The sequence below is a fragment of the Lytechinus variegatus genome, chromosome 15 (assembly GCF_018143015.1).
Source record: "Lytechinus variegatus isolate NC3 chromosome 15, Lvar_3.0, whole genome shotgun sequence".
Taxonomy (NCBI): Eukaryota; Metazoa; Echinodermata; class Echinoidea; order Temnopleuroida; family Toxopneustidae; genus Lytechinus; species Lytechinus variegatus.
This window is the reverse complement of record NC_054754.1, coordinates 25647572-25673877: the sequence shown is the minus strand read 5'-3', so window position 1 is coordinate 25673877 and position 26306 is coordinate 25647572. Positions and strand designations below refer to the sequence as shown.

The following is a 26306-nucleotide window of genomic DNA, read 5'->3' as shown; positions in this document are numbered from 1 at the left end:
GATTTCAATCATTTAAATGAAAACAAAATTTCTTTATTTAAAAAGAAATGAATAAATTTCCTGTAGAGTGGAAATTGAAAAAAAAATGCGTTGGCTATTTACTCTCAGTGCCGGAAATTATACGTGACAAGACCACAATGGATGATAGAATACATTCCCCATCATCGTATTCTCCGTCCTTGTTTATTTTTATTTTTTGCCGGTTTTATGGAAATTATAAGAGATTACTAGAGTCTAAAGTCCTGTCAAGGAGTTGCCTTCTTTATTGACGTAGTATTAAATCATAACTGTAGTACCCGCTCGCGAAATGTACATAGAAGAGAATTAAGCTTGGTTTCACGGCGTGCTTCAGACCACTACGGAATCATTACCCGAAATGAAAGCGAAACCAAGACATTCCTATGGGGTGATCTTTTGGGGATTATAAAGCTGCCATTGGATGCTTGTCGGATATGAGAGTGATCCCGGGTGAAGGATGTACTTTTAAGGGCTATATTGCGACTCATCATTCCTGACCGAGTGCAAATGATAAAAAGAAAAAAAAATCATCGAATTTGATTTTTGTTTTGAATTGTGCAGTTTTGTGCATCGTCATAATCTATGTTACTGATTGCCAACTGGTCACTTACCGGTCTGTGTACAAAGATTGATTGCCATCATGGCAATGCTGTTATACGCCAATTAAAGCACAATAAACTAAGCAGAAAGTATTTCATTTATACTGTGCGCTTTAAGACAAATGAAGAGACATAGTAAATAAATATTGCATTATGTTTATGTTTATACTTCAACTGAAGAGATAGTGAACATATACCTTTTTTTAATTGTTTGTAGGAAAGGAGATAGATTTTCGCGTGATCTGATGAACTCATAAATGATATGTTTGCCGACTTACCAAATTAAGCAATGGCGGTAATATAAAACAATATAATCCAGTGTTTTTATTTCCATTTGTTTGATTAGTTTGTATTGTAAGGGAAAGCCTACATTCGTAACCCCAGAATGTTATCCCTTTGATATCTCACCCAACTTGCTCCTACTAACTTCGACCTGAGACTAAAAAGGTCTCAAAGTGTGCTAAAAGCTGGCACTTAGGTGGCGACACGCTTTTTAAGCCAGGAGTCATCTCGACATCCGATACAGGAGACATCAGAGTACCTCTCCTTGCCACTGATACACATTGTCTCCTTCTTATCTTCTTGCACCATCATCCAAATTGCAGCCTGTCTGTGAAAATGTCGTGTAGAAAAATGCCCCCACCCCTCCCCGTACGAGCCAATGTCTCTTTAACCTTAGTTCCTCCTCGCAGTACGGGGTGGCAAGTATCGGTTAAGGCATGTAGTTTTTCTATATTAACATGATATATGAGATTTCGAAAATGGAAGAATATCTACACACTGGGAAACCCAACAAGATCCAGATTACACTAAGTAAAAGGAAATAATTTGCTTAATATTGTAAAGCACTGCTACATGTAACGAAACATCCCATATAATATTATGTTGATTTATTTGGGGTTTTTCAAATGCAAAAATTACATGGCATCGCGTATTCGATATTTTTCTCTTTTTTGTGGTCTCTTAAAGACAATCAAAAAGTCACACCTATTCAGACAACTTATTAGAATTGCATTTTCATGAAGATGTCAAAGTCCTGTACTTAATTTTGTGGAACTTCGATTTTTTTAACAAAAATAATCAGAGGCGTGTACACCTTGAAAATCTTTTCATGTGGAGGGGGGGGGGGGGCTTCAAGAATATTATGTAAGGGAAAAAATGGGAAAGCAGACACGAGCCTAGAAATCGGTAGCCTTTTTTTTGTTGCAAATTCAATTATTGAAATCCACTCTTAACCAGACGGACATCAAGTCCGCTGGTGGGCTTGTATTTCATGTGACTCTTTTGTCTGACGTTGTCGAGCTGTTCAAATAAATCGATCTTTTTATACGATACATCTTATATACACTGCTGGTAGCAACCCTAAACCATATACAAGTCAAATTATGATATTACGACGGCAACATTATGATTGTATTTTCTTTTTCATTTGGGGTTTTGAAGGATACCCCCCCCCCCCTCCCCTGACAACTAAACACTTGCACACGCCTACATATTTTCCTGGAATAAAAAAGAAAGAACCCATCACAGTAATATTTATTTACTTATTTATTTATTTACTTATTTATTTATTCAATTATTTACCTATTTTATTTTATTCATTATCTATTTATTTTATTTATTTATTTATTCACGTTTTGTTTCAACAAGGTAGCCCTTTATTTACAATGGTGCCCTGTAGAAATAGACTGAAATGTTAGTGTAATCGGTGGTTCAATATCAGGAATTTATTGCATTTCTTCGTATAATGAGCAATAATAAATATATATCTGGGGCATGTGAGAGGGGTCCAACTAAACTTCATCAGAACGCCAGTAAAATGTGATACCATGGAATAAACTGAAGTAGGTGGCCTAGAGTATGTATATATATCGCATGGTTATATTTTTGTTCTGTTTCATTATTTCCCAGAAGGTTATTTAATATTACTTTCTGTATTTTCAAAAGTATGGTCATGCAATTTGTAGATTTGACATCACATCATTTGTTTTTAGACGTAGAATTTATTTTTGTAAGTTGCAATGCATTATATAGAGGAAATTAATCCACAACTTTTTTTTCAAAACTATTCTGAAAAGAAATTTCCCTACGAGCAGCGTAACTGAACATCCAACCTTAGGTCAATTCAAATAATATTGATTTCTAGACTTGTATCTAAAAAAATCAAAATGACCTACTTCGGCACAAAGTTTATCTAGTTTATTTCTATTGTAACCATATTTAAAAATCAACAAAATGTATTCATGGAAGCCTCGGGGCATTTTTTTGTTACTGATACGCCATTTGAAAAATATGGATCCGAGGTTCTTCAATAAGTTCAATTATGGATATGGCAATTTCTAAATTCGGTATACTGGTGAGACATCACACTCTTGGAAATGCTCCGAGGGATTTCTGTTTTTCCTGTAGAAGAAAATAGCGCTGAATTCTTTGCATTATACTGTACGTATGCGGATGACATTACGAACACCTATGATATCATACAGTTGATGCACCAAAGGCGCCAGCCAGTTAGAAGCGTTGAAAATATACATATTGATATATATATACTTTTTTTTTGTTTTGAATAATGTTTTTATTCTGATTTCATGAACATAACATTTCAATTTAACATTTCAAATCATATATAATACTTTACACTTCATATTTTCACTTTTTTCCACTAACTTAACAAAATCATGAGTCATATATATCTTAAAAAAAAAAAAAAAAAAATCAACAATGAAATCAGTTATTATAAAAATGCTTAAAGACCAAACTTCCCCCCCCCCACCACAAACACACCCAAACACACACACACACCCAACACACCACTGCCCAGAAGATCTGCTCACACTCATTATAAATAAATCATGTTTAAAAGTACAAAACAATTCGATGAAAAATTTTGAATATAACAAGCTCACGGGAGAAGTATTACATATTATTATATTGAAAGTAAATAAAGACTTACAACTTAACCTTGTCACAATTTTACTGTTTCCCATTTTTGCAAGTGCCGCCCTAATTTCCCCATTTTAATAGCTATTTTCTTTTCTTGATCCTTATATTCTAAAATAAGTTTATGTATATCGTCAATGGTTGGTAAAACCCCCTCCTTTCTAAATATAAATAATATATATTTTACCATAAAGATAATAGTATTACAACTTTTTATTCTATTTGTATTGCCTGACAAACCAACAAATATATCCCGCCAATTCAAGTCCTTTATTTCATCTAATTCAAATCGCTGTATCAAAGTTTCCCATATCAGTTTGACCTTTAAGCAAGACAAAAATATATGTGAATATGTTTCCGTTTCCAGTTTACAGTACGAACAGAGATTATCTTCAACAAATCCAAATCTAAACAAATTAACTTTAGTGTAAATTGCCCCATGCAGAAGCTTAAATTGAAATTCCCTCTGTCTTCTAATTAATAATGTTATTCTTGGTCTAAAAAAACATTCACTAATTTCTTTCTCTGTATAATTATAATTATTTTGTCCATCTCTTATCTGTAAATCATATGACTTTTGCAATTCTTTAATAAAATATTCATATATTTTTCTTGATAATACCTCCTTAAAGCTAATTTCCCTCCCCAACAGAAGCAAGTTTATATTATAATTAATTAAGTCTATCTCACAAAATTGTATCGAACCTAAATCATTTCTCCAATCACTTGGAATTGCATGATATATTTCACCTATTATAAACAAAAGATCACTACCCATACCAAGGTTCAAAAAATATGCAACTGGTTTAACATGTCCATTGTCAATGATATGTTCAACCTTAATTAACCCTCGTTCTAATAAATCTTTATCAAATATCATTTTATTTTTTATACAAATATTCTTATTATTGAAAATGATTGGATTTTTAGAACCATTAAAATGTCTTAAATTATCAATCTTTTGCCAAGCATCTAGCATTTCCAAATAATAAGATGGAATATTCAACTTACTTTTTATCTTTTTCATTTCATAATCACATAGAAAAATTAACCTTCCTCCAACTGAACTTAGGGAATAATCAAAAAATAACTTCCACCCCAGATTTCTTTCTCCATACAAAAGTCTTTTTACCCACATTATACGCTGCGTTCTATCAAATATTTCAAAATTTATCATTTTAACCCCACCACAATTATAATTCTGATACATAATTTTTCTTTTAATACGATCTTTCCCTCCCCATATAAAATCAAATGATAATTTCTCGATTTCTATATACACCCATGAGGGGACAACAAGGATGGACGAAACATAATTTAACTTTGTCAATGCATATGTTTTCAATAAATGTATTTTCCCATAATAGTCAAGTCTCGTTGTTTCCACCAACCTAAAAGCTTTTTTATTTTACTTAATATTTCTTTATAGTTCAGATCATCTTTTAATCTAAAGTCAACTGAAAATATTACTCCTAAAATTTTAACTTCCCTAACATATTTGCCAAATACATTTACAGGGTCATTTGTTTTTCCATTTTCCTTACCCATGTACATAAAATGTGTCTTGTCCATATTTACCTTTAAGCCACTGACTTTTTCAAATTCCTCAAAAATATAATGCAACCTTTTTATTGAATCCATGTCTTTCAAAAAAATTGTCATATCATCGGCATACAAGACCTGTCTTATTTCATGCTCCCCCAAACTTATCCCTTTAATAATTTTGTCCCTTCTTATTTCATGTGCCAGTAATTCTATTGCAATCAAAAACAAATAGGGCGAAAGTGGGTCACCTTGTCTGACCCCTCTTTCTACATTAAAGTAACCGGTGGAATACCCACCATTCATAACACAACTACTTATATCCTTATATAGTATTTTCACCCAAGAACAGAATGACTCCCCAAAACCAAAAAAATTGAGTGCTTTCAATAAGTATTGATGAGAAACAGAGTCAAACGCTTTTTCAAAATCTACCGCAATCAAAAATCCTTGTCCTTGCTCCAAGTAATGTCTAGAGTAAAATAATATATCTTCTATTAGTCGGACTGCTTCCCCAATATTTCTATCTTTTATGTATCCCACCTGATCATAATGAATTATTTCGTTTAAAACCTGTTTGATCCTTGCTGCCAAAACCTTGGATAATATTTTGTAGTCTGCATTTAATAACGTAATGGGTCTGTAATTTTTAATATATAAAGCACCTTTTCTTCCTTCTCTATCAATGTGATAGTCCCTTGTTTTTGAGAAATTGTTAATTCCCCTCTTATATATGTTTCGTTTAATACTTCTACCAACAAATCCCCTAACACTGGCCAAAGTGTATCATAAAATTCTACGGTAAAACCGTCATTTCCAGGTGACTTATTCCATTTCATTTCTTTTAACACCTTAAAACATTCTTCTTTTGTTATTTTACCTTCACATAATTCTCTGTTCTGTTCACTTAATTTTAAGACTTCGTTAAAAAATAAAGTGTTATCATAATAACTTTCATTTTTCAAAGAATATAATTTTTCATAGAAAATCTTTATTTCTTTTAAAATATTATTTTTGTCCCTAATAATTTCTCCATTTTCAATGACTAATTCTTTAATAACACTTTTCCTCTTATTTATTTTTAACAGTTGTTCGAAGTACTTCATATTATTTCCCCCTCCTCAAACCAATCTGCTCTAGAGCGAACTTTAATTCCTTGCCGAGAAAAATTATATAATTCATTTAACTTATCTTTTTTCAATTTAATTGTATCAATCACAGATCCCGATGATCCTTCGAGTATCTGCTTTTCTAAAATCTTGATTTCAGCCTCTACTGTTTCTATTTCGCGTTTTCGTAATTTTGCTTTTTCCCGAGAGTATTTCATAGCAAATTCCCTCATTTTCATTTTTAAGAAATCCCAAAAGACTAATTTATTCGAAAACCTAGGTGCCCATTCATTTTTCAATTCAGATATAATTCAGATATATACACGAACACTCATACAGACAGACACACACACACACAATGTTCTTTATATGACATGACATGATAGAGATTAATTTCTACTTTTCTCTTCTCTCTGTTTTGTGTTTATTTTTTCTTGATCCCATTCTGTTCAGATTTTTCTTCAAAATTCGGAAAGGGATGATATTTTGCTCAAGAAAAATGAACCAGCCATTGCATATTTTCCAACAATGATAATGTAGCGCCAGGATAGACTGCTTACGCACCATTCGCAATTTAAGGCAATTACCTACCCTGTGAAGATACAATTTTTAACAATTTTCAAAGTAATAATTATTTCCCTTGTTCGATGTATCTGAAATCTCTTTATATCATTTTTTATTAATTATAATTAGAGTATGCTTGTCGCAGTTATGTACTATACCCATAATACATGTATTATTATGGTAAGCAAAGAGGGTTCTTTTTAAAAGATAATCATACCATTCTTTATATTCTAAAATGGACAAATGGGGACGACGTCATGGAATGTATATTGTGACGAAATCTACAGCGCGTCCCCCCCAAAAAAAAAAAAATCCCTCTGACATAGGACTGAATGTGGTAGTGTTATACAATAAATGTTCATGAGTAGAAAGCTCATTTCATAATGATCTAACTTTTATGAAAATGTCATTGCTCGCGCTTCAGCGGTTTTGAATACACAATCTGTTACTTAACAGTGGTGCATTTTAGCCCATTCCAAGTTTGCAGCATTGATGCATATCTGCATTGTCTGTAGCATGTTAACCCCCATTTTTACATCCAGGATCTGAGCAGGGACATTTTCTTTATCATATCAAGACTTATCAAATCATAAACTTGGACATGTTCTGAATGTTCAGAAGGACAAGAAACATAAAATAAATAAGTTTTTTATGATTCATACGGGGAATTAGTGCACTAACCTGAAAGAAATGTGAACGATGGATGAGTAAAATAAGCTGAAAATAAAGGGTGATCCACAAGTTAATCTCCCTGCGAAACAGGAACTTTACCAGAGAAAATTTTGACTTTTTTCTTTTAAAAAGTTACTTTGAATTAACTTGACCACAGTAGATTATTAACTAAAAAAAGTAATAAAAACAAAAATGCAGTATTAGCCATGAATTAGGCATGAAACAGATAAGACCCGTTGTCTTAATCATTGTGCATCTCCCGTTATCAAACATGAAATTAACTGTCAAATATTGTTTTTGCCCTTCTGAACATGCTCAAGGTTGTGATTTGATGAGCATGGTTAGAACGTTCAAAGGGGGTGGATATGCTACAAAGTGCAGAACACACAGCAGTGCTGCATACATGAAAACTTGGAATGGGCTGAAAAACACCACGTAATAGACTGTGAATTTAAAACCACTGAAGCGAGACCAATGAAATTTTTATAAAAAAAATAAAAACATGAGATGAGCTTCCTAATTCCATACATTTCATTGAGAAAATTCTTTATTTTGAAGTAATTTAGTCGCATATAAGAGGGACGTATATAACGAGTGTGTTGAGATTCATTAACAATTGTCAGATAATTGTCTAATTACTGGTAATTATGTACTCATTTCCTGTTATTGTATTTCTTTTATTTTGTTTGCTCATTTCCGTCATTATTTGCTCATTCCTGCGATAATAATTGGTAATTATGTACTCCTTCCATGCAATTTTCTTTTATGTTAGTGTTACTTGTCTTCATTTTTTTATACTTATGATCAGTGATGTTTACCATTCTAAGACTTAATTAATGAAAAATATAAGAAATATCCGTGCTTTTCATTTGAAATATCATAAGGAATAAGTGAAACCTGGGTTGAGGAGGTGATTATTAGATATTCCCCATTTTTTTTTCAATTCGGAGCCATGACATGACAAGGTATCAGATCGTTGTACGCATGTGTACTGCTTTGTAAATTTAACATAACGTTTGGTGGTTCCTAAAACAAAGTTCGACGTACTAGCGCTAGTACTTGTTGTGGATATCAACTACCCTTACCTCTCTACAATAAAAGGTATCATTTTTCCCCTTCACTTTCCCCGTTTCTCCGTCTTCTTTCTTATTCTTCTCCTTTTCTCTCTCTATCTCTCCCCCCCTCTCTACATACCTACCTACCTATATTTATATATCTATCTATCTATCTAATCCATCCATCTATCTACATGTATATATCTATCTATATGTTTGTTGGTCTGCAAACCTGTTTGCAGTTGTCACAGTATACATTCATTTTTTCCTCTTTTTTGTTTTATTTTTGTTTATTTTATTACCTGCTACTGCCTCAATCGTTACTCCTACCACACCCATGCTTTGTTATCTTTCTCCCTCTTGACCTCCCCCCCCCCATAGATGTATCTGGCAGGGCGGTCTGACTTATCTGTGTAAAATAATTTCCATCCGTGTCTCTCTCACTTTCTCTCTATCGGTGTCTTGCCATTTTCACTTGCCCCTCTCTGTCCTCTCTCTGATTTTGAAGGGTTTTTAGCAATGATATACCATGGCCCGTGAACCCGAATGCTGACGTCATACAACGTAACAATACTGATGAACATTGATTAATGTATATAGATCGCACGAATATGCATAATGAATGACGATCCAGGTTTTCTTGCCTGAGCATTTGCCTCACTTTCCAGTGTCCCCCTTTTCGCCCTACGCGTATGAGTTACAATTCTGAAGAACATGGGGAGGGGGGGGGGGGGTAAGATCAAATTGATTTGGAAAATCATACGGTAACAAATCAAACAAATGTTCGTTGATTCGACTTGTTGACAAATCGTTTCTAGTCTGATATTTCCAGGCAGTTAGACTGGAAATGGTACAGGAAAAAGGTGAATTTATCAAAGCATATGAATAAGTGAATCGACAAAATTAATACAGGAACAAATATGATGATGGTGACGTCAACGATGATGATTATGATAATGATGTAAAATTTAATGATTACCAATTAACACTGATGACCTGTATAAGGATTAGTAGTATTATTATCATATCCCTCTTATAACATAACTCCTAGTTCTAATGCTGATTATAATAACAATTCATATAACGGCTGGTGTTTATTAATGAAATAAAAGTAATATAAATTCAAATAAAATTCTAATCACGATGCAAAACATTCAACATTTTTACAAAATAGCAACGCGATCTAATAATTGAAGAAAATGCTAGTGTTCCAATCAGTGTGGGCAAATGTTAGGCTTTACATTTTTTTTCTAAAAAGTTAACATATATGGAATTAATAAGGAATTTATAAAGGTAAAAAAGACGAATAACAACCCAAAGTAAAACGTTTACCTTGTAAACACCTGAAATTGTCTCAGTGATAAAAATTTGTAGTTGTTTTTTGTCAAATAGCTTCTTTTTTTATTTTTTTTTACTTATTTGCTCCTTTATCATGTTTATAGCTCCTTATCCCCCTCTCATCTCATCGCTCTCTCTCTCTCTCTGTTTTCACTTCATCCCAACAGCTTTATTTTTTTCTTTACTTGCTTTCAACTAATCGTCCTTCACATCTTTTATCAAGCCTAGAGAAGCGTTATATGCTTGCTCCATTTATTCCATCTAGTTAGATAGGTATACCATTTGTATTTGCTTCCATGACAACGAGTTTGTAAAGATGTTAAGTCTTGTTCACATTCTGTACAGGCATTCTTACATTTTAAACAGGTAAGCATGGTAACCAATTGTCATGATCGCGTGATCCTTAAACGATGTTTTGAAAACTCTACTTAATTTTACCATTTTCTGCAACTCTCCAAACTAGAATTTTCGAGTAATGATGAAACTACGATAAAACATGTACATCTTCGGTAACTCTTTATATAAAGATGACAAGATGTTGTGAAATAAATTGTAACAGAGAAGAATCGCAGGCGTACTTTTAATTAACATTCCCCAGACGTCTATCCTCCCATGTTCGGAAACGTGGTGAGGTACGGTGAATATATCATCCTCCCTTTTTATTCCACCCCATTGATAAAATGCACATACGATAACATGAACATTTTAGATAGATATTGTCAAAGTCTTGGCTAATAACATAACATTTTTTTCAAACAGATAATGATATATTCAAGTTAGTCTTGTATTAAACGTTTGGTAAGCTTAATGTGAATTATATTTACATACTTTCTTACACTCCAATTTTACAAACTTGTAGTGTATTACCTTTATACAAATTAATGTATTTTTTCAAATTTGAATTTTACCGTTAAATTGCTTTTTGCACCCTGTCTTGGTAATGTTGCTCTTCGAACACTTATAAAATATATACTAGAGCGCAACAGGCGAAAATTTGGGACCCAATTTCTTTTACTTGATTTTTTTTTTTGGGGGGGGTTCGATCGTAAAGTTGTATCTTGGCATATTTTGGCAAGGTCGATTCAGGATTTAAGATTTGGTTATCAAATTAATCTTTGATACCTGCTTTGAACAGAGTAGATTTATTAGTTAAATTGAACTGATTCCCTAAATCAAGTGTACCTACAGTGGGTCCCCCCAAAAAAAGAAAACCAGGATTTCCATGTCTTTTTTCCTTCAAAGGAAAATGAAGTTTGATATTTCATTTACATCGTCATATAATTCAATTATTCCTATACATTTTGATACCTAATATGAGACGAACATTTCTCGCATTAATGAGCAAGACGAGTTTTAAATTTTAATTAATGTCTAAAATCAGAAAATTTGAACAAGATTGGTTCGTAATACAACGACCGTGCTTATTCGACGATTGGCTCATAAGCATTTCCTTGCATTCTATTTGTGAAGTTTCTCTCCCTGATCCCTGATATGAAATGAAAGTGGATTCAGTTTCACACGTGAGTTTCTGAGCAAATCATTTCTGACATGCCTCAATATCTATTGTTTGTAATATGCCATGCACGAACGATTTGCTAAGATGCTGGCCTCCTTTTAAAGATGAGGTTCCACTCTTATGTAGCAAACACATATTTAATAATTGTAAAATTTGTCTCTGAAAACGGGTTTCCTTTTTTGTGGGAGCAAGCAGTATGTCATTATGTGATCTGAAACTATTCAGCATTTTGGTTCAACACATATTGACCTTAGAATTTATTTGTAAGATTATTTTTAAGCTAACAAACGATTAAGTGATTATTCATTGACATTGTTTAAACTTTCCTCCTATGATGTGGGTCTGGTGTCCACATCCATTTCTATTTGATTACTTATATAAATAAAGTTTATATTCATAAGTGTAACTAAACCTATTCCCTAAAGTTTATCTTTGAGGAATGAAATAAATGTTATCGTCAAGTTTGAATGCATTGAGCTAATAATCACAAGACATGCTTCAACGAATTCCTAAACGTTACGGTCAGTGTTATCAAATCAATACGAACTGTTGCCATAGTGAATGTTTTTGTTCCTTTATTGTGGCAATTACACACCTGTTGTCTCAAATTGTACAATCTAGACACTAGATTCACAATAGGTCGACCTAGTCTGCAGGCACAGACCCTGATTGAAACGATGATCAACAAGTATGTCTTCATGCAAAGACTAGCACATTCAAAATTTGCTGTCTCAATTCCTTCAGTACACAAGACATGAGTAGGCTGCAATTCGGACCCTTAGCTCGAGTGAAGGGTTTGCACAGTTTACTATTAAGGTCGACCTTGAAATTTATTTGAATATGGCGATATTTCATAATTCCAGTTAAAATACGATTCATAGCTTATCATTTTACATTGTTTACATTTTTTTTGTCTTTCGGTATCAGCGCCTATTGATATTATAGCCATGTCAAATATCGAGTGTTGATTTTATTGGATGTGATAATGACGGTTAAATGTCAGTCAGAAGCATCGCTAATAATCCGTGAAGGCTGTTTTCCTTTCCATTCAACCTTGACGAATGACGTCACACCAACTATCCACGACGATGGAGAGGCTCAAAAGTGAAATGTCGCCTCCTACGGCACAATCAATCTCCTCGGACTGGTTTGCTCATTTTAAGGGTTTTGGCAATGCGTGGAGAATGAATCTATTTGCACAATGAACGTGTTTGTGAGTGCTGCTGCTGGAATGCAGAGGTAGAGCCGAGAAAGGATCTTCAATGCTCAAGACAGAAGCCAAGCTAATCAGTGGTGCTCAGTCGTATCCAAGCAAGCTGCATCCGTCGAAACGAGGCCTCCTCACGCTTGAGACACTCAACTATCCCAGACAGGCGTGCGCCAAAAGTACATTTCCGCGGGAAACCGTCACGGTGTGCGATGTCAGTGGTGTGTGGTGGGTGGATGCCCATAGTATCAGATGCTTTCATGACCATCGCTCAGTGTGGATTCTGGATAGGACAGGGGGAAGTCAAGAAGTCCTTTAAGAGTGCAGGAACTATGAAGTAAACCTGAGAGGTTAAATTTGTATCACCCACTGAGTGGGCAGGGCTTCCGAAGCAGCTTGAATTCGTTTTATTTCTTTCTCGAGACGCCTCAAACTAAAAAAAAGGATGCGCTAAAAGATGGAATACCACCACCCGCTTGGGATTCCCAATCTCTCCTTCATAGTCGACCCTCCTTTGGATTCCTACTGGATATATCAGCGTGGGCCTGCCAATTTGCCTTGATTTCTCGGCTAGCCACGATTCACCGACCTCGCTTTACTTTTCCCAACTCTGCAGGGAGTTTGGCCCGTGCAAATAGATTGGATTATCTCAATACTACGTTTGTTATCTCTTTTTTCTCCATGTTCTGTAACTTCGCGTATTCATTGGACAAAGACAGGAAATTGTCTCTTGATTTCACGTTGAGCTTGCTGGAGAGGATTTGATATTGAATTGTGTGCGCTGTGTTGAACTTGTTATGCATTGGATGTAAGAGGAAATTATAACTTGGGTATTCCCGTAATATGACAGGTGGTTTGGTTTGGTTTGTTTTTACTCGCGTTTCTCCATTTTGATCGTTGATGGAGGTTGGTGAACCTTATGCGATCACCTTAATGATATGTGATGTTTCATCGTCACAAATGGATGCATTACATAAGATTGCTGGTGTGAGCGGAAGGTTTATCAGCATTGAGGTGCTCATCTTACAATAAATACTGTTTCATTCATGCATGTTATGATCGTGCGCAAACATGAACAAGGCCTTCAAAATACTCCTGAAAATTACTCTTCGCATTGTAGTACGATAATGGAGTAATGACTGCATTTCACTCAGTGCAATTTGTCAATACCTCTACATTGGATTATTAATTGGATTTCTCTGGATGACACAATAAACATGAATTACTTCTTGCATAAAAGGAGGGAATGCGTTGTAAGTCCGCTAGCCCGACCTCTGTCGTCCCTCGGCGGTGGCTCGGGCAACCGGATGGAAATGACTAGCCCGGTGAGCGGTGGGGCAAGTGGGGGCTTAGGAGGGGGAATCAGATTCGACAAGAATATTCATAAACAGCTCCGGGAGAGCGAGGACGTCGATATGATGAAGTTGTCGGCGGAATCGTTGCCCGAGAATCGGTTGACGAGTTTTCGCGATGTCGGCGATCTCAGCCCTCAGGTTCGACGTCGCGCTCAAAGGTAACATTCACTGATTAACAAGAGTAAATCATATCATGCTTCCGGGTCAGTGGTAACATTTTTTTCAGATCTTAGCTTTAATTGCAACTGCCGTAACTATATAGGCCTAACATTCATTAATCGAAACAATATCTGCTTGATTCCGAAACTGAATTCACATTATCATAATTGCCTTGATTTACATGTTTGTTAACTCTGAAAGTGAAATTATACTTTGAAGTTAGTCTTCTGATCTAAAGTTCATTGGATCACCTACATAGAAATATGCATTACAATAACCTTTCATATACTCTATCCATTTATTTTTACTTGCACTAAGTTCCTTTCCCGTAATCTTTGGGGGTCGGGGTGCCAGTGGGTGATGGTTAAAATTGATATTGAATCAGTTTCGTTGTGTATGTATTTTAATAAAGCATGGCTCAACATACACACAAAATAACACCCAAAGCGAATTATATGTGATGTTAACCTTTTTTTTCTTTTGTTTTCATTTGTTCGTTTCATTGGAAAAAAAATCAGCACAAATGGCCTACGTATTGACAAATTTAGAATGATGAAAAACAAGAACAAACTAGAATTTAATTCGTCATGCGGACGAATTAGGTGGTCTGTCTTCATACTCGCCATCATGATCACTATTACCATGTTCTTGCATATCAATATGATCTTCATGATGACAACGGAATGCTCATTATGGATGGAATACTTGTGAATTACGGCAGATGATAAAGCACTGAAAAGGGTCTCTTTGACGTATGACAATACATGTGATATGAAAAAAAAAGTAATTAAAATCTGTTTTATCTTGCTAAATTTTAACTTTTATACCATTAAATTATCATGAAAGATCATGTACGAGGTGGTAAAAAAGAAAATGATCATTTCATAAGTTCCGGCAGGATTGGAGATGAGTGGGTACCTCCACCCCCTCCCCTCCCACGGCTCGTAAAGACTATATATCCTCATTATCTTTCTCATTATATAAGGCTTGTTGTTTTGACGAGTTTCGATGGCAATGATATGAATTTGCTTTACACCAAACAGACTCCAATTATTACCTCATTGCCGATAGTTGCAGGCCTAGTTGGTAATTCGCTGTCACCGCCTCTCACAATTCATTGTAGTAGGCCTGTTACAACTTACATTAAAAACTTATCAGACAATGCGGCGAAATGTACTCCACAGCAAAGTGAAATTTTATTTAAACAACGTGCGCCCACAGCGTATGAAAACACAATGTGTACATATTAAGTGCATTTGAAGGCCAAAGCCAGCTCGCTGGTGTGTATATGTATGGCAAAAGTACAAACCAACTTCTAGTTCAATAAATTGAGCATGCTAGGCAATTTGTCATTGATTTTAACAAACGACTTGTATCGTGTATTGAGGTAACATGACAGGGGCTTGCCAACAATGTGTAAGCAATTTGATAAAAGATGCCGTACTATATTGCATATTCTACAGTGCGTCCCAGAAAAAACGAAACCGAGATTTAGCGATCATTTATCATAACTTAATCATAAATAAAATAGACAAATGACCTACCAATTTAAAGCTTAGAATCCCCTCTTTCATCTGATATTACTTAGATTATTTCTTATTCACGCATGAGTGAGCAAAAACAATTTGAAGAAAGGATACCAAAAACTCATTTGGCGGGGGGTATCTGGGTTTCAAAAAGAAAACCACATTTCTGAAAAGTTCAATATCTGCTCTTTAATTTGGTACCTAAATTACAGAAAATGGTCAAGAAATAACAAAGTTCTGGTCATTTGAAATAAGGCTTTAATTTCAATAATTTCATAAAATGAAGAGGTTCTCCAGGCTGGCTTTCTAACTCACTCGACACTCCGTTTTGTTGACGATCAGCCATGCATTAAATCTTTTGTTCACCATGCGAAAGCTTCTGTGGGAAACCGGTGAAAACACGTTTATCTCATGAAATTATGGAAATACAAGCCTTATTTCAAATGACCAGAACTTTTTTATTTCTTGACCAAATTCTGTAATTGAGGTACCAAATTAAAGAGCAGATATTGAACTTTTCAGAAATGTGGTTTTCTTTTTGAAACCCAGATACCCCCGCAAAATGAGTTTTTGGTATCCTTTCTTCAAATTGTTTTTGCTCACTCATGCGTGAATAAGAAATAACCTAAGTAATATTAGATGAAAGAGGAGATTCTAAGCTTTAAATTGGTAGGTCATTTGTATATTCTATTTATGATTAAGTTATGATAAATGATCGCTAAATTTCGGTTTCGTTTATTCTGGGACGCACTGTATAGTGTTTTGCCACATAGTGAGTCTGACCATAGAGTATGCGCAGAGAGAATCTTTCATGGGATCGCTCGCCTCTTTTTCTATGTCAATATATATGGTTTCGCGTAAAAAAGCATAATGATTATAATCGTGAAGGATAAACAAAATTTAAAGTCAAAATATTAAATAAACAGTCGTGAAAGCCGAGTAATATGCATCAGATGACTAATTCTGGCAAACATGAACATTTTACTCAAATTTTAAATAACTATTTACAATGGTTACGGAAATAGTTATGAAGGCAATGGAGTCTGTAACTTATTATGTTTATTTAGTATTTTACACATGTCTTGCTTTCTTGTGATCAAATGTTAATTATTAAAAAAAAATCAAATGATATAAGGAGCAGCTCGGAGGTCTTTGTCGAAAATCGGTGAATTGGGTCAGCAGTTTCCTCAAAAATTTCGGAGCTGACGAAAAAAATCTTTGTCCAGAGTCCAAGACGAAACTGCTGTTTTGAATCACCAGTTGTCGACGAAGACGTTGTTGTTGTGCTATGTCGGGCATTTCGCTATACGTTTTCTATGTTCTTGAACCCGTCGTTCGTCATGGAAACGAAAACTCCCCATTACGGATGCAGATCGACTAAAACAAATCAGTCAAAAATGACTAGTTAATAGGGTCAGCTGGGTGCAACTGTTATTCTGGTCATATTTGACCATTTTCTAGTCGTATTTTACTAGAACAGAGTTATTTCTGACTAGAAGATAATGTCAGAAGTGTTAGTATCAGTGATTGTCATATCAGTTGCACCCAGCTGACTACTGGTCCAGTCAATTTGACTAATTTGTTTTAAGACAGTACTTTAGCTCGCTGCATTCTCTTCTTAAATTTTATACTCCTTGTGTAAACAAAATAAATATGATATCCTTCGTGACCGTGGTAACAATACATGCCTTCCAAGAAAGGGGGAGGGGTCGTTCGAAGATGATTTCTCTCTCCTGGACGTAATACTGCAGAGAAAGGGGGGGGGACGATTCAGACTTGATGACGATCCACCTTTATTTCATTCGGAGGATATAAAACCTCCGTCAAGCAAGGTGTTGTTGCGATTGGATATTGGTGGAGATCCAAGGCCAAGGTTTGCACTTTCTTTCCTGCTTTTCTTATTTCTGTGGTTGGTGTTGTTAGCATCGTGCCTTCTTTACATGGAGTTATCATCGACACGTGATAATGTTCTGCTACTTCAGGTGCTGTTTTGATGTGTGGGTTGGATCATTCACACACAAAAAAAAATGTTAACCATTTGAGGCGTCATGAACAACAAATACTACTGTTAACATCTACCCGATGAAAGTACAGGAGCTAATAGCCTATAGGATTTTGTTTTGTTTTTTCCCGCTCCCCATTTTCACTCGAAGAAACTCCAGATCGTTATGGATCTGTACAAGCGGAAGTAAACGCTGACATTTTCATTCAAACATTATTCCAGGCCACAAAATCTAACGGAAAAACCGCCATCAAATCTAAATTCTATCACCCGGAAAGTACAAAGAGCTGAATAGTAAGAAGTAAATATTGGCATTACATGTACATCTTTCCATGCGAACAAAATGTCCTATCTCTTATCTGGCTGTCTTCCTGACTAGCCCCTCCCCCTTTCAGTCTATCTCTCTGTATGTCCATCTATAACTCTCTCCCCCTCTCTCTCTTTCCACCCCCTTCACCTTGCTCTTCCTACATGGGTGTATATACACTGTATGTCAATACGCAAACCAGACAGGTGCATAAATTGGAGATTAAAACACAAAATTAACTGAGGTAATTAAAAAGCAAGTCGACTTTAATATAGCCTCACACTTCTTTTCATTGACTTATTTTTTTACTGCTTCCCTCACCCCCCCCCCCTCATATCCGTGATTGCCTCACAAAATATTTCAATACTAGATTATTGGATACAGCGGAAAGGAAATACATGTAAATATAGCTCACAAGGGTGAAAAGGAAATCTTATAGCAAGTAATGGATAGGCCAATGGGACGAGCAACCCTGGGCATGCTGGGTATTTTCTATTGATCGATTCATCAACTGATAACATGATACGGTGTAAACCACCTTTGTACATATATATGATGAGCCAGTCACTTAGTCTAAACCGATAACCGACCCACGCAATCTATTACGTTTATTTCAAATGGCATGTAGTGCGTTGGTCGGTTTGGAACCGGTTTCGTTGGTGTGACTGTAGCGCTATCCGGAAAATAAACCGCAGTCTCATGTTCCTCTATCAAACATGATGCGGGCGTAATGCAACCGAAACCTTCTTATTTCCTCATTGTTATTTTCTATGAGAGATGTAGGTAAATGACATCATGATGTGAATAATAATGGGTATTTCGATGTAAATAAACTCACAATATTGTAAGATTAAAGTTGGGTCGAAAACTTTCCTATGAAAATGCTAAATGTGTGTAGTCGATACATAATTGATTGCGTTTGTGCGTTATAGTAATTCAAATATTGCCTAGCTGGAGTTGAAATATTACATTTAAATTTGTGTTTCTGTTGTGGTAAGGATGAATTTTAACAAATCCACCCCCTCCCCAACAAAATGACCAGCAGGAATTTGTAATGTAAATTAAATTAAATTACATTATAATGTTACTTGAATACCGAAAGAAGCATTACATTCTAATATTTCATTGCTTTGTAATTTTTTGTATCTATTTATTTAAGAGAAAACGTTTTGGACCAGCTTACCTAAGCATGGACTTACATAACGACATATAAGCTGAAAGGGATCGAGGGGGGAAGGGGGGGGGGGCATACCAACAAATAAAAAATAAAATTAATTCGTTGATGTTTTCTTCTGTGACAGTGCATTTCCATTCAATTTGATTTAATTTCAATTCTAAAACAGCAACTGTCTATTTAAGCTCAATTTTATTTTCGTATATGAGATGGTGGAATCATGACTTGCCATAGACTCTTCTAATGATTGAAGGGGATCAATCCTATGTTAATTATTAAGCTACTCTGGCATCACGGAAATGGGTTTTGTTTCCCATTGAAAGAAAGTCGCACAGAATCCTCTTCGCATCAATCATGTAGGCACAATTTGTTTCGATGATCTGTTAAGAGTCGGAATAGTGGGTCGATATTTTATCCCTACCCTTTTCCCACTTACTCTCGTCATCCCCTTTTTTTGCTCCTTCTTCACTTTTTCGTTCCTATCGTTCCTCCATTTATTTCTATCCCGAAAAAAAATGTAAATCTGACAATTATCTACATTATCTATTCATGAGTGGTGTTTTCCACAAATATCAATACCGCCATAATTTGAATAAAAAAAAAGACTTCTGCAATGCAATCATGAAAGATAAATCCCCCGCTTCCAAGTTCGCCTTTTGTGTCATCAACGAATCGAGATTTAAAAAAAGTGTGCCAAAGTGGGGTATTCGTTTTGTATATCCCCAATTTGCATTGTATAATGCAAATTATAAAATTCAAAGTGACTGCTCCGATTTGCATTTGTTACTACCATAGGCTGATAGATGATGAACTTTGAATTTCCATATCGGGGTCCTGTCCTATCCAAAGAGTTGTGATTGATCCGATAAACCTGAACTATGGTCGCATTTCATAAGTTGGGTATGCAAAAAGAGTGTGGCGGATGAACATTTTCCCACACGGTTCTATGGATAAATTGTTGCTACATCACAGCATCCTGACCAAATTTATTGAGTAAGATCTAATTTGAAGCTAAAACTATAGGCTAAATACGTTACCATAAATTCGATCAATACAATATCAAGAACAATATCTATTATAGCACATTAAGTTTGAAATAACAGGAGTGGCGGAGCCGGTGGATGCGGTGAATGATAGAATGTTTATTAAACCATGGAGGTTCTACCTCCATGATTAAACTTTTTATGTAATGTAACTGTCAGTGTCATATTTTTAGGCTATTTAAAAGCGGGGTACTAAAATGTAAAAAAAATTGACAATTTTTGAAAATATGCAGGAATGAAATACACGTGTATGCCAGCCATGATCTGCAACCTAATTAATAAGTAAACTGGAGAAATTTGGTTAATTATCTAATTTGTAAACTTAATTTTTAATACATAAGTGGTGTATCACTGCAACAAATATTTCTACCCATGATGTAGTCATTTTGCCAAATATATAAACAGTCAAAGGCATTTTGGAGGCAAAAATGTGAAATTAAATATTGTTAATTAATTATTGAAATTAATATGCACACAGTAACAGATGATTAATTCGATATTTGTTCCAGATTTAATTATTGAAGTTACAATATTAAAACTTCAAAATACTAGGTAATCCAATGTTCCAATAACTTTTGCCACTATTTATGTGCAGCAGATCCAATTTGAGAAAAACACATTTCAAAATTAATATTTACTTTGACGTCTATGTAATGATTAGTCATTTTAAGGAAAAATAAAGGTATGAGAACCTTAAATTTTTTTCATTTTTTACAGAATGGTAATACATATACATATAAAGAAAAATATTTTTTGACCATATTTACCCTGATCGCGAACATGGCGAATGACCTACAGTGACATGCGACCCTATATCATGTATATGGACAGCCACTGATTTCATACACTGTAAAAAGTGAAGTGCTAATATAGCACTTACAGTGCTTGTATAGTACTGCACTACGGGTGATGATTTTCTAGTTAAAATTTAAACTAGAAAATCAGCACTCACCTGCATAGCAGAGTGAGACTATAGGCGCCGTTTTTCCGACGGCGGCGGCGGCCGCGTCAACACAAAATCTTAACCGAAGATTATGTTTTTGAAATGACAGCATAACTTAGAAAGTATATGGACCTAGTTCATGAAAATTGGACATAAGGTTAATCAAGTATTACTGAACATCCTGTGCGAGTTTCAGGTCATATAATTAAGGTCAAAGGTCATGTAAGGTCAATGAACTTTGGCAACGTTGTTTTTTTTGTTGAATTACAATCATATCTCTGTAAGTGTATTGGTCTAGTTCATAAAACGTGGTCATAGGAGTAACCAAGTATCATTGAACATCTTGTGCGAGTTTCAGGTCACATGACCAAGGTCAAAGGTCAATTGATATTGGCCATGTTGGGGGTATTTATTGAATTACCATCATAACTCTGTAAGTATATTGGCCTAGTTCGTAAAACTTGGACATAAGAGTTGTCAAGTATCACTAAACATCTCATGCGAGTTTCAGGTCACATGACCAAAGTCAAAGGTCAATTAAGGTCATTGAACTTTGGCCATATAAGAGGAAATTATTAGATTGCTGTCATATCTTTCAAAGTTTATAGATAAAGTGTATAAAATGTGGATATAGGGGTAATCAAGTATCACTGACAAGTTTTAGGTCACATGATCAAGGTCCAATGTCAATGAACATAGTATTGTATCATTATATGAATGGTGTTTTTTGTGAATAATTATTTAAAGGGTGTTTCAAAGTCAGCACTGCTGCTATATTGAATCGCGTGATGCAGGTGAGACCGCCAGAGGCATTCCACTTGTTACAGTGTATTTATCTTCTTAAAGGACATTTGCATGATGTATTTTTTTTTGTAATGGGAGCACGCTGAATTGTCAAGACAACAATGAGTATGATTACGAAAATAAATGACATCGACATAGAGCACATTTTGAAAACGTTCTCTTATAGATTTTGGCATTGTTGGCTTTCCATAGTTGTGGTTAATCGGATCAATCGCAACTATTTGTCAGAAGGGCCCGAGGAGTGATTAGTGAGAGTCGACAACATAGAATACGTGTTTAAGTGGTCACAATAATTTCGTGACTTACTAGTATCGTATAGGTATGTAGAGGAGAGTAAAACAAATAGCTGTTATCGATCTGCGATCACTAATCCATGGAAGAACAAATATTATGTCTACCCATACGTAGCGATATTTGGCGTATTATTATCACCCCATATTAGTTACTCACACGTATTACAATGCCCATACGCTCAATCAATTTCATTCTAACTAAATTTCACACTACCGTGAAGGTATGGAGTTTAGCATACGCTGTGAATCGATTAAGGGGAGGGCGGCGGGAGGACAAAACCACCAGTTCCCTATGATTAAAATCGATCAATAACAACGATCCACGTTTATTGCCCTTCGATTTGTCTGCAGTTGGGTGTGTGGGGGCAATTAATACAAGCAGATATCTAGGGTAGTTTGATATCTCAATTGAGTTCCTCGCGTGAAGCAATTAGGTGCTCTTGTACAAAGGTATGAATTTCTAAATGGTCTGTCCACGGGCTTCCACGGGGCATTTAATAATGGCATAGGAAAAATTGTGTACTTTTGAAATAAGAAACCCCTTTGTATTCGATGTTATTTCGTTTTGAGTATTAGAAGCTTGCATGAATGATATCTTAGATGAAATGTTTCATGATTTCATTCACATTTGACCGGCGGGGCAGATACAGATATACTTCTGAATCCACCATCATTTTATATGATGATGATAATGATGATAATGATAATAATAATAATGATAGAGATAATACTAATAATACTAATTATAATTAATAATAATACCACCTATCTAAAAGGTTATGATATCAATAAAATGTAATATTCCCTTCAGCCCTCTACTAATTTTTAAGGACCAATTAGATGTTGCAGCTTTAAAACAAAAAAAGGGATATATGTGTTCATTGTCAGTTTTGTGAAACAAGGGTTCTTTCATCAATAAAACTTGACGTTCTCATCCTGCTCAGATATGGTAAAAGTTCTTTACTTTGTGATCAGTTTTGGGGGATGAACTTGTGTATATAGACGAAGAATTCTTTATCTTATACTTGATTACTTGATTTATATCTATATTATTGCGACTTCCGATCCCCTAAACTTCTTACCCCCAGTTTTTCATCATCCTTCATAATGTGTATATCCATAGCAGTGGCGTACCAAGGATTTTCCACAGGGGGGCAAAACCGTCCGCCAAAATATTTGACAAGCCAAAAAACAAACACAAAAAAGGTCTTCAAGCACAAAACAAATGATATTGTATCAGAAAAAAGGGGACAAGCACGTTAGGGGGGGGCAATAAGGTATTCAAGCTCGCCAGGGGGGGGGGGGCAAAAAAGGTGTTTCATGCTCGTCAGGGGGGGGGGGGCAGACGGCCCCCCTGCCCCCAAAGTACGCTAGTGATCCATAGGATGTTTATTCTTACCCGCTTCCTTACAATGGCCACGTCTTATAATCTTGTTGCTTTTATTCAACTTCTCAATGATGGATTTTCATATTTCTAATATAATCTCGGCAAACGAGAAACTACGCAAAAGCTGCCTCGAGTCAATAATCCTATACAATCCAATATTTCTGGGCAGTTTCATCATAAATCACCATCAAACAGGGTATACCACTCAATGAAATGCAATATATTGTTATAAAGTATGAGTTGAATAAGTCATTCTCAAATCCTGCCATATGACAATGTTCAGATTTGGTTCATAAAAGTTGTCATCCGTATGTATATACTCATCGAGTTTGCTAAGACCTCCGAGCTCACTTGCATCATTCATGAAGGGGTTGACGAGTACGTTGACATTGAAAAATATAATTATATCTAAAGGGAGTTGATCCTCGCTGGGAAGACGTCTTATTATTTTGTAGTTTGATGAAACAGCCTCGCTGGCAAACAAAACAACGTCACCTCATTTTAATCATCTTCGAGAAGCTGCCCATCTTATCACCGTGGTGATTAAAATGTTTTTTCCCCTAAATTTTGGGGGTTATACTGCGCTGAAATTGCAATAATTGCAATGGTGGTGATGATGATGATGATCATGATGATCATGATGATGATGTTGATGAAGGTGGTGGTGGTGGTGATAGCACGCTCATAGCTATTAATAATATCGAAAAATATTTAATATCAATACTCTAGAGTCCAGCTTCAAGCATCATTGACAAACAAATATATATATATTCTTTGTATTATGTTTAGGTTATGTTTAAGTGGAAATAAAAGTTTTAAATGTTGAAAAAAGATTGCGCGCACACCCGCAATCTTATTACGTGACCAAAGACATAAAGGGAAATAGAGTGGGACGTAAGAAAGCTTAACACATAGTAATCCGCAAACAATCATTATATCACGCCCATATTAAAAGGAGTAGCTAATTGCACTGCCTGTCATTGGTGTCCATGTACTAGAATTCATAACGGTATTTTTCTTCATCATGCTTATGAACAACGTATATATCAAAATATCGATAACTTTTTTTTTAAATCATTACTTTGAGACAGTTACATCCGACATTCAATTCCACTGAAAGAAGTAAGTTTGCAAAACCCGAATACCCCACATCTGAGTAATATTGATCGATATCGTGTTTCAAATAAAGAGGTGAGGTGCCGTGGCCGAGTGGTCTATGGCGCCTGGCTATACATAGAAAGTCCGGGGTTCGATCCCCGGCCGCGGCACCTACGCCCGTGAGCAAGGCATTTATTCTACAATGCTCTTTTATCCTACTTTCAAATAAATGGAAATGCTATATGCATTATTGATAACTAGGTGTGCACTTGTTTGTTTAAAAAAATATATAAAAAATAGACTCACTACTATAGGTGTGAGAATGAATAATGTAAAAAAAAAACAGTGAAGAAACAAAAATGCAACTTCAATCATTTCTCGAGGTTAGGTAATCGAATCTTTTACGCAGCTATAGGCCTCTGTAACTATGACCTTGCACGCGAGCGAACTCGAATGAAATCATCGTCAGAGTAATTACTTAAATCGGCAACGGCCATCGAAAAATCGAACTGGCTGAGTTTACAAAAGCACCTTCCAGACGCTTGGCTTGAGATATTGAGTCTTTATCCATGGTCGAACGCAGCGTGGGGGTAGGGGGCTACACTATGTTGTCCCATTTTTAAATAAACACCTCCCCCATTGTACATCAGATAATAAAATTCCATCCTTATAAAAAAAAGTCCTCGTATTCAACCTGGTTTCTTTGCTTTCTTACGTATTCCTGAAAATTTCACGAATTTCTGCCTTTAGTTCCCCAGAAGAAAAGAAAAAATCCTGCGTACCCTTGGCCCAAATGGGAGGGGTGTGGGTCTTGTCCCCTAAGAATTAAAAGAAATACAATTTGTTGCAAATTTCTATGATATTCGAAATAAATTGTGCAGTTTTACTTTGAAGGCACAGTCAATACCCTAAAAATCTTTATTCACTCGCTTTTTATCCATTCCATGATTTCACGTGTTTGATTTCTTACCTCCCCATCTGCAGAGAAAATATTACTTTGTACGACCATGCGTATAGCCGTATACCGGGCTGGGAGAATAAGTTGCGAGTTTTTATTCCATCGATTTGTGTTTGTTTATTTCTTTGTGGACTAATAAACACCACCCCCCAATATTTTCATGGCAAAGTTCGACAGAATATAAAAGCAGTTCTTTATTACGCGCAGATGACGAAAAATGCTTCATAATATTATTAGTAATAATGATATTATAGGATTTGTATAGCGCACGTATCCACCTTGCCATATAGGTGCTCAAGGCGTTCCTATATTACCCCGGCTAAGCCAGGATACCGAATCTGGTGCGCACAGCTTTTTGAGGAATTACTTCCTGCCGGTACCCATTAACCTCACCTGGATCGAGTGCAGCACAGTGTGGATAAATTTCTTGCTGATGGAAACAAAGCGAATTTGAACCCACGACCCTCTGTTTGAAAGGCGAGAGGCAGAACCACTAGATCACGACGCGCCCACTTAATTTCATCTTTAGATTTGTCACACGCTGTTGTGTGGGTCTTACTTCAAACATGATAACTTAAACAAATAAATCAGGTGCAGTCTACGAATGCAAACGGTTCATGACACGTTTCGTCATTAAATGGTCTATTTTGTGATCATATGGAATTCTTTAGTATTCAAAGTGAAACCCGGGATGAAT

The 26306-nt window shown here is 35.5% G+C and overlaps 1 protein-coding gene across 1 annotated transcript in view; it reads left to right on the top strand.

Moving 5' to 3' along the window:
• Window positions 1–12296: 12296 nt before the first annotated feature.
• Window positions 12297–26306, top strand: part of LOC121428616 (GTPase-activating Rap/Ran-GAP domain-like protein 3) — a 102330-nt gene continuing 88320 nt past the window's right edge. Inside the window, 1 exon segment of the mRNA XM_041625377.1 lies at window positions 12297–14073. Within this exon segment, the coding sequence (XP_041481311.1) occupies window positions 13778–14073 (296 nt within the window). The 5' untranslated portion in view covers window positions 12297–13777.